Source organism: Ammospiza caudacuta, unplaced genomic scaffold (assembly GCF_027887145.1).
Source record: "Ammospiza caudacuta isolate bAmmCau1 unplaced genomic scaffold, bAmmCau1.pri scaffold_39, whole genome shotgun sequence".
Classification (NCBI taxonomy): domain Eukaryota; kingdom Metazoa; phylum Chordata; class Aves; order Passeriformes; family Passerellidae; genus Ammospiza; species Ammospiza caudacuta.
Window position 1 is genome coordinate 2,290,195 of NW_026683124.1, and position 10,147 is coordinate 2,300,341.

General features: G+C 51.5%; 1 protein-coding gene across 1 annotated transcript; it reads left to right on the plus strand.

Annotated features, from left to right (window-relative positions):
• Positions 1 to 5,104: 5,104 nt before the first annotated feature.
• LOC131571872 (olfactory receptor 14A16-like) lies at positions 5,105 to 6,037 on the plus strand. The gene has a single exon (XM_058824625.1). It carries the CDS (start codon positions 5,105 to 5,107, stop codon positions 6,035 to 6,037), a length of 933 nt encoding a protein of 310 aa, XP_058680608.1.
• Positions 6,038 to 10,147: the final 4,110 nt, after the last annotated feature.

Sequence of the window (10,147 nt, forward strand, 5' to 3'; positions counted from 1 at the left end):
TAGGAAGGGGGATTAGGATCAGGGGATGAAGGAATGTGGGTGAGGGAATATCTCAGGGCAGCATGGCCACTACCACCCTGAGAAGAGGACAGAAAAGGAGGGGAGATGGCAGATGGCAGATGGCAGATGGCTTGTCTGTGCCGAAAACAGACATCTCCCATCCTGTTCTCAGGGAACATGGGTTCAGGAACCTGGGGGGAGGATTGAATAAACCAGGACAATGGGTTGGAACCATGAACTCGTTACATGATCCCATAAATTGAATGAAACAACAGCAAAAACTTCCCAACTTTTAAAACCCCTTGTGTTTGTAAAATATAAAGCTTTTTCCCAACAGCATCCCAAAATGGTAACTGATAGATAGAATCAACAGAGATATCAGGAAGCTTCTCAAATAACCATGAACAATACTTTTTAAACTCCCCTCAGAAAATGAACTCCCCTCTAAATTTAAAACTCTCCAAAACAAAAACATCCTTTGCAGCTTGGGACTGATTATTTCCCATAGCTCCCCCCAATAGAAGAGAGAATGCCCACCCACAGGAACAGAAAATCAAAAGCCCAAACCCCTTGGAGCTCTCTGCCACTCAGTCACTCACTCTCAGTCTCACAGGCACAATCTTCAGCCAAAGTGGGGCCTGTGGGGCTGTCAGCAAAGCTGGTCCCACAGATGTTGAAGGGATTGTTGACTTCTTCAGTGAGATTCAATAAAACTCAAGTCTCATTTCAGCGTTGTGGTTGACCTGAAGGGGTACAGCTTCCAGTGACATCTGGCTGGCAGGATCACTGCTGGAGACGCTACCGGGGACCTTAACAAATCATGTCCCTGTTTGGGTGCCATGTGTAGCATTATTGCTCTACTGAGGCCCTTGTAGCATCCAGCACTCATGAGCCCAAAGCTCACTGCTACCTTAGAAAGCTGACAGAACAGGCAGGATGGGTTTTCATATGATCTCCTGCCAACTGGGTTTATTGGTACAGGAACAGGGTACACAGCTGAACAGGGTCCAGGGATGAAGACAGGGTGTAGGCTGAGAGCACAGGGTCTTACATGGGGTAGTGAGGGCGGAGCTGAGAGTCAGAGTCCAATGGATATGGGGGAAAATGGTGCAGAGGAGGGGTCAGAGCTCAGGTCAGCCAATAGGGAAACAAGGGTGGAGGAATGCAGCGAACTAGGGCCAGTGGAGGGACAGAGGGAGAACATTCTAGGGCTAAACAAACGTGGGCAATAGGAGTTGAACTAGGATAATTAGGCCAATGGGCCAATGGGGTAACATAACGTGACATGAATCATGTGTCTGCAAAGATCAATGGGAGAAGAAAGCGTCTCACCCTAACCTGAAAGCCTATTCCTCTTATCTGGAACCAGTCCTCCATGTCTAGGGGATTGAGACTCTGATGGCAGGGCTCTGGGCCTCCACACATCCTCACAGCTGGCCCAGGGCAGGTCTGGAGTGGTCTTGGTGGCAGCTTGGGCTTGGCACACATGTGAGGAGGGTGTCTGTATTCAACAGGGAGCTTAAGAGTTTTAGACTACTAAAATAAAAGAAGAAAAACCCCACTTTGGCTGAGTGCAGCAAGTTCTCCAAGATAAGGTGACCCCAGGTGAGTGAGGAGAGACAGGATGGGGTTCGGAAATGTGGAGCAAGGCTCTCCACACTGAGTCAGATCTCAAGACACAGCTTCTCAGAGCAGGCCAGACCTCCTTAGGAAAGCCCCTGGGTCTATCAGTCACAGAATGCTGCTATCATTTCTTCTCTAAAGAGAACCATACACCCTTAAAACAGGAATATGGATTTATTGGAAGCTATTTGAAATATTTCTCTGTAACAATAGAAAAAGAACTTCCTAGTGAACTGCACTACAGTAGAGGGAAATCAAAGCAAAACCATGGTTTGTCAGCATGTACTTGATCATAATGAGCCCCATGGTGCATTTGGACCTGAGCCCTGAAACCTCAGGGCCTGAGAGGAGATTGCACAAACCTTTCCAGGAGTGAAAGACGGACAAAAAACCCAAAGTGTCTTGAGTCATGAATGTGTCTCTCTGAGGTCCATCCCCAACACAGGCTCCTCATGACTCCTTGGAGGAGAGTATTGGAGGCCAGGATGGCATGAAATCCTCTCAGAGACTCAATGTAGAAAGGAAAATCCAAAGTACCTCAAAAACCTTGAGTATCTCAAAGTATTAATGAGCACTACTGAGTGTCAGTACAAAGCTCTCAAGGGACTCGTTAAAGCAGAAAACTGGGGCCATGATTGTACAAAGCTCTCACAGAGCCTGTATCAAAAGGGAAACACCAAATACCTTGAAAAAACTGAAGTACCCTGAAGTATTAATGAGGCCCAATGAGTGTTGTTACTGACAAAGCCTCTCCAGGGACTAATTACAGCGGATAGTTGGAGCCCATGATTGCACAAACCTCCCAGAGACTCCAAGTTAAAAGCCAAATCAAAGTCCTTTGAAAAACCTGCAGAGAGGCTCCCGGTACAGAGGCAGCTCCTGGCAAGGGCAGTGCTGCAGAGAGACAGCTCTGGCCAGGAGCAGCTCCTGTGCACAGCCCAGCAGGGCGGGGGCACTGCCTGCAGCCACCCCGGGCACAGCACAGGGGCACAGAGGGGTTAAACTCAGCCTGGGCTGGGAGCACAGAGCAGAGCTCACTCAGGGCTCACTAGAGCAGAAATCAGCCCAGGTTTGAAGCAGTCATTCCCTGGCTGTGGGAAGAGAAGCTGCTGTTCCTGCAGGGATCTCCTGGAGCTGGCACATCCCACAGCTTTTAGGACCTTTCAGGAGGGCTCTCAGGGCTGCTCCAGGGCAGGGCTGTGGCCCCAGGGCAGGGCTGGCTTTCCCTGCTGCCCCAGCCCAGGCACAGCCCAAGGCAGCTCCTGTTGCCAGGCTCTGCTGCAGGGCTGAGCAGCCGGGGCTGCAGCCAGGGATGCCCAGGGCTGTCCTGCAGAGCAGGGTCCTGCAGCCCAGGGCGCTGTGCTGGGGCAGGGACTCTGCTGCCTGCCAGGGACAGCTCTCAGCCGGCTCGGGGAGCTGCTCCCAGTGCTGGGGAGAAGCTGTGGGGGAAAGGAGCCACCCTGAGCAGGGCAGGGGCTGCTGCTGAGAGGGGCTGGGTGGGGCAGGGCTGCTCCCAGCTCCAGACCAGCCTGGGCACAGCTCCGGAGGACATTTACCAAAGAAGGTAAGCCAGGGATTGCTGTAAAGGTCAGGAGCTTTCCTGAGAGTGTTTCAATTTCCTACTTAGAGAAAGATGGGAATGTTGGGGTGGTGACAAGAAGTTTTTTGTACTTTTTACATTTTTATATATTCGTAGCTCTCTAAATTACTATTATATAGTTACAATACTATAATCCTTACTTAACTCTATTAAACTCCTAACTGTATTAAACCACTATTATATTCTTATATAGCTTTAATCCTGAATTAAATCTAGTATGTTTCCTTACCTTTCTCTTAATAACCTGACTGTCTAAATATATTCCTAAAATGCTGTATAGTCCTATTCTTTTATAAAGTCCTGAAATACTGTATAGACTTCCAGGAACTGGACATACAGGAGCATTTTGGGATTTGAGAATGAGCAGAATATGAGCAGTCATTATAAAAAGTGAAGGCAAAGAAGCCTTTGGACCTACTCCAATGGGTTGACCCAGGGGTGTGTAACTAGGGAAACTAAATCTCCTTTTGGATGCTCCTGTTAAATATCCTATTTATCAACCTTAATAAATTGTTGAAATCGGGAGGTGGGTGTACCACATCCTGACTGGGACACCTGGAAGCTTCCATTAAATGTCTCGTTTTTACTTTACTTTACTGTTCTAACACTGCTGCAAGGTGTTTTTTTTTCTCTTTGGATTATAGACAACAGGGGGATGAGAGAAGCAGAACAGGAATTGTAATCCCAGAATCACAGAACATTCTGAGTTGAAAGGGACACACAGGATCATCAAAGGAATGTTTGAACATTTACACAGACTCCAGAACTGTAACTTTGGGTGGTCAGTCTCTCTGCTGGGAGCCTCCCAAAAGGCCACCAGCCTCTCCTCAGCCCTGGACAGCAGCAGCATCACCTCTGCAGGGCCCAGCAGGGCTCTCCTGAGCTGCCCTTGCCCAGCTGCACACAGAGCCTGCCCCAGCCAGGGCCCTGCACACAGGCAGGTTTCTGTAGGGCCCCAGCCAGGGCACACAGGCTGGGATGGGCTCTGTGAGCGCTGGCAGGGACAAGGCTCCTCTCAGGAGGGAATGTGCAAGCCCAGGGAGATGCTCAGGGAGGGAGAGGGGGCTGAAGAGAGCAGTGCTGGGGGCAGGAGGGTGCTGTTGGTGTGTGGGAGGTGCTGGGCACAGCTGGGCATGGGAACACTGTCCTGAGTGCCCGGCTGTCTCTGCCCTGCCCTCTCAGGCACAGCACCACAACATCTTCTCTTGGTTCTGCCCTGCCCTGATATTGACCCTGTTATCTGCTGCTCTCAGGGAGGCTCTGGCATTTGCAGCAGCTGAGTCAGGCACTGCCCTTGGCATTCCTGCCAGGCAGGGCTGTCCATGGGAATGGGGTGTCCAAGTTTCCCTGGCACCTGTGGGGCTGTGGGCAAAGCAGTCCATGGGAAAGGGGAATGAGCTGAGCCCCCTCCCTGAGATCCCATCATGGGCACAGCCAGGGATCTCCTTGCTGTGCCCTTCCAAGCTCTGAGCTGCCCTCCTGGGTGCAAATCTGTGCCAGAGCCTCTGGGAGTTCCCTGCATGTCCCACAGGGAAAGGCAGAGCCGCCACAGCTAAGGAAATGCTGCTGGGTTTGCCAACTGAGCAGTGAGTGTCCTTGGCACAAGGGGGTGCTGAGACTTTGCCCAGAGACCTTTAGAGAGGGTGAGACATTCAGGGATCCCTCTGCTCTGGGCAGGGCTAGGTTTATCCCAGGGTGACCTGGGAGTGTGATTGTGCTCTGATTGCAGCCAAATGATTTCCCAGAGCAGGAACAAGGCTGGGTGAGTCCCAGCTGTAGGGACTGTTTACAGGGAATGGCCCAGGTTTGGCTCCAAGCAGCCTCTCCTGACTTGTCACTGTCCTTTCTCCATGAACAGGTCCCCAAGTGCAGCCCCAGCAAATGTCCAACAGCAGCTCCATCAGGCACTTCCTCCTGCTGGCATTGGCAGACACACGGCAGCTGCAGCTCCTGCACTTCTGCCTCTTGCTGGGCATCTCCCTGGCTGCCCTCCTGGCCAACGGCCTCATCATCAGCACCGTAGCCTGCGGCCACCACCTGCACACGCCCATGTTCTTCTTCCTGCTCAACCTGGCCCTCAGCGACCTGGGCTCCATCTGCACCACTGTCCCCAAAGCCATGCACAATTCCCTCTGGGACACCAGGGACATCTCCTACACTGGATGTGCTGCCCAAGTATTTTTTTTTGTTTTCTATGCTATAACAGAGTATTTCCTTTTGACCGTCATGTGCTACGACCGCTACGTGTCCATCTGCAAACCCCTGCACTACGGGACCCTCCTGGGCAGCAGAGCTTGTGCCCACATGGCAGCAGCTGCCTGGGCCAGTGCCTTTCTCACTGCTCTCATGCACACAGCCAATGCATTTTCTCTGCCTCTGTGCCATGGCAATGCCCTGGGCCAGTTCTTCTGTGAGGTGCCCCAGATCCTCAAGCTCTCCTGCTCAAAATCCTACCTCAGGGAATTTGGGCTTCTTGCTGTCACTGTGTGTTTCAATTTTGGTTGTTTTGTGTTCATTGTTTTCTCCTATGTGCAGATCTTCAGGGCTGTGCTGAGGATCCCCTCTGAGCAGGGACGGCACAAAGCCTTTTCCACCTGCCTCCCTCACCTGGCTGTGGTCTCCCTGTTCATCAGCACTGGCATGTTTGCCTACCTGAAGCCCCCCTCCATGTCGTTCCCATCCCTGGATCTGGCCCTGTCAGTTCTGTACTCAGTGGTGCCTCCAGCCCTGAACCCCCTCATCTACAGCCTGAGGAACCAGGAGCTGAAGGCTGCGGTGTGGACACTGATGACTGGATGCTTTCAGAAACACTAAACTGCTGGCCAGTGTTTGCAAATCACTTGTAATAAAAGTAATTTTTGATATTTCTTGTTGGTTTGGTTGTGGTCTTTTTCCCCTTCTTTTTAGGTTTCTCATATTGTCCATAATTAAATATCAATGTTTGGGCCGTTTCTCATTTTCTTTCTCTCCACCTTCCCTGAGCCCACAGACTGTGCCAATGAGTGGCTGCGCTCCTGGTGGCTTTAAAAGAAATAAAGGATCTCCCAGCAGAGTTTTCTGCAGAGATGCCCTTTTGTTGCCTTCTCTGGAGCTGCAGCAGCAATGTCTGTGTGCAGAGCTGGGGGCAGATCAGTGCTGGCACAGCAGCTGTGCCCAGCAGCAGCAGCACTTGGTGTTGCCAGTGCTGCTGCTGTGACCCTGCCCCGCTGCCCTGGTGGCCTTGGTGTTGCTGCAGGGCCTGAGTGCTCTCGGGGCCGGGCACAGTCCTGGGGGTGGCAGTGCCAGGGCTGCAGCAGGGACAGGCCAAGTAATATAATTAATTAGTAATATAAATAATTTGTAATATAAATATTGTTTGATAGTTCTTTTGGCTTTGTTCTTTTTTTCCCCTGTGTTTTAGTTTTTCAATGTTGTCCATAAAATAAAACCATTGTTTTGCCATTTCTCTTTTTTTTTCCTCCATCTTCCCTGGAGCCACTGACTGTGTCAATGAGGAGCTGCACTGTTCGTGGCTTTAATAGAACTAAAGGATCTCCCAGCAGAGTTTTCTGCAGAGATGCCCTTTTGTTGCCTTCTCTGGAGCTGCAGCAGCAATGTCTCTGTGCAGAGCTGGGGGCAGATCAGGGCTGAGTACAGCAGCCCTGCTCCTGCTGGCTGCACCATTCCTGATCCTGGCCAGGAGCCATTGGCCTTCTTGCCCAGCTGGGCACTCTGCTGCCTCATGTCCAGCCTGCTGTCCATCACTCCCTGCAGGTCCCTTTCTGCCTGGCTGCTCTCCAGCCACTCTGTCCCCAGCCTGTAGCACTGCAGGGGTTGTTGTGGCCAAAGGGCAGGACCCGGCACTGGGACTTGTTCAACCTTGCCTTGTTGGATTTGGGCCCTGGATCCAGCCTGTCCAGGGCCCTGTGCAGAGCCCTCCTGACCTCCAGCAGATCAACACTCGCATCCAGCTTGGTGTCATCTGCAAAGATGTCCTCGGTTCTTCAGTGTCACAATGGCCTCTTGCTTACACCAGGCCCAGCACTGTCACACTGGTCTCCTTGGTTCCATGAAGCCACAAAATGTGACAATGGACTCCTTGGTTCCATGGGGCTTCACAGTGTCACAATGTTCTCATTGGTGCTGCAGTTCCACAGTGGGCCCTTGGTTCCATGAGGCCCCAGAGTGTCACAATGGCCCCAGAGTGCACAGAATGCCAGAATCAAATAGGCTGGAAAAGACCTTTGCTATTATCAAGTCCAACCATTACCCTAATACTGACTTGTCACCCTGACCATGCCACTAAGTGCCACTGGAGAGGGACAGTGACTCTGCCACCTCCCCCCTGGCCAGCCCATTCCAATGCCCACTCACCCTTTCTGTGAAGAACCTCTTTCTGTTGTCCAGCCTGAACCTCGTCTGGTACAGCTTAAGGCTGTGTCTTCCTGTCCTGCCCTCCAGCAGATCCACACTCACACCCAGCTTGGTGTCATCTGCAATTTCTGAATGGTGGACTCGATCCCCTCAGCCAGATCATCAGTGAAGATATTAAACAGGACTGGGCCCAGCACAGATCCCTGGGGGACAGCACCAGTGCCTGGACACAAGTTGGGTGCAGCACCATCCCCACCACTCTCTGGGCCAAGCCTCCAGCCAGCTCTTGACCCTGGGAAGGGTGAACATGTCCAAGCCATGGGCTGCAGTTTTTCCAGGGAATTCTGTGGCTCATGGCTTTAAAGGCTTTGAAGTCCAGGCACACAACATCCACAGCCTTTCATGCATCCACAGGTGGGTCATCTGGTCATAAAAGGAGACCCGATTGGTCAGGCAGGACCTGCCACCCCTAAATCCACGCTGGCTGGCTCTGATCCCTCGGCCATCCTGTGGGTGCCCTGTGATGGCACTCAGGGTGATCTGTTCCATAACCTTGCTGGGCACCCAGGTCAGGCTGACAGGCCTGGTGTTCCCCAGATCCTCCTTCCAGCCCTGCTTGGGGATGGGCTCACACTGGCACCTCCAGTGCTCTGGGCCCTCCCTGCTGAGCCAGCACGATAGTAAATGATGGAGAGCAGCTTGGGGAGCTCATCCACAGCTCCCTCATCCCCCTGGGATGGATCCCATCCAATCCCAAACACCTGTGAGAATCTGAGAGGCTCAGCAGGTCACCAACTGCTCCCTCCTGGATTCCAGGGGGCTGTTCTGCTCCCTGTGGCCATCTAGGAGACTGCCCAGGAGAGCACTTGTCCTGAGGACAGCCTTTCCTAATATTGAAAATTGAGACAAACAAGGTGTTAAGTAGCTCAGCCTTGTCTTTATCTTTAGTTACTGTATTTCCTACTGCATCCAATAAATAGTAGAGGTTCTGTTTGTCTGGTGTTTTGCTATAATTTTATTTATAGAAACATTTCCTCTTATTTTTCACAGAAGTGGCCAGGTTAAGCTCTAGTTGAGCTTTCACCTCCTTCCTTTTCTTTTTGCATAACTTAACAACATTCTTAAACACTTTCTGAGTTGCCTGTTCTTCTTTCCAAAAGTGATGCACCCTCTTTTTACCCCTGAGTTCCCACAAAGGCTCCATGGGCAGCCAGGACAGTCATTTTCCTCACTAGATCATGTTTTGCCACACTGGCAGAGGCTCCTCCATCCCCTTAAGATTACTTTCATGAAGTGTGTCCATCCTCCCTGGACCCTTTTGTTTTTAAGGGCTGTTTCCCTTTAAAGAATCAGTACCTGATTTGGTACTCCCCAAATCAGCATCCTAAATAGGCCAAAGTCTGCCCTTCCTAATTCCAGTGCAGAAGTTTTGTTGCTGCCCCTCCTTCTTTCACAGAACATTGAAAACTTGATTATTTCATGGTCACTGTGCCCCAGGCAGCCTCCGAGCCCCACATCTGCCGCCAGCCCTTCTCTGTTTGTGAACAGCAGGAGACAGAGCTTTCCGTGGCAGTGGGAGTGTTACCAAAAATTCTGTAAAACAGAAAAGTCCTTAACCCTAGTGTAGCATTTAGAAACACCATTATTTATTCAGCTGGATGCACGGGGAACAGCTCCTCTCAAAGCTGTGCATGCTGAGTACAGTAAAGTTTCTGTTTATATTCTGTATTTTGCACACATATTCATTGATTGCCCTGGACTAAACATGCATATGATAATCATTTCCCCAAAATCATTAACATATTTCCCCTCCCCTTTACCCATGTGTCTTCTGTCCTGGGGGTCTCTCTGGTGGTCCCTGGTGCTCGTGGACCCCAATGTTCCAGTGGGCCTGGCTGAGCTGGCAGGACACTGAGGCTGGTGAACTTCCAGTTCCCCTTCTCACACAATGGGCATTGTGTGGTTTCCATAGGGTTGGGGTTGTGGAGAACCAGCATTGTGTGTGCTCACCTGGTGTAGACAATTGATCATCTGATAACATGAGGTCACAGAGTGGGCTATGACATCACAGAGTGGGTTATATGAGGTCACTGAGCAACTACAGCATCATAGACTGTCTCTGTGACATCACATAGCCAGTTGTGACATCACAGGGCAGAGGACTAACATCACAGAGCAGGCTGTGATATCACAGAGCAGGCTGTGACATCAGAGACCAGCTGTGTGACATTAGAGAGCAGACTATGACATCACAGAGCAAGCTGTGACATCGCAGAGGGGCTGTGTGACATCCCAGCAGGGCTGTGTCAGGTCACTGGGTTGGTCACTCTGCCCCAGCTCCCCCTCACAGTTTCTCCCAACAAGTCCAATGCTGTTCATGCCCCGCAGGGTCCCTGTCCCCCGGGATCCCCCCGGCCCACCTGGAGCCACAGCCTCCACCAAAGGATGTTCCACAGGATCCACCCCAGAGCCTGACATGGGGACAAGGGGCTGGGCTGTGTGACCAGGACATCAAGGACGTGGATTATCCAGGTCACTGTGGCCTGGATTGGGTTGCCCAGGGCAGGAAAG

Coding starts and splice junctions, on each gene's coding strand:
- LOC131571872 (XM_058824625.1), top strand. CDS start 5,105: ATGTCCAACAGCAGCTCCATCAGGCACTTCCTCCTGCTGGCATTGGCA.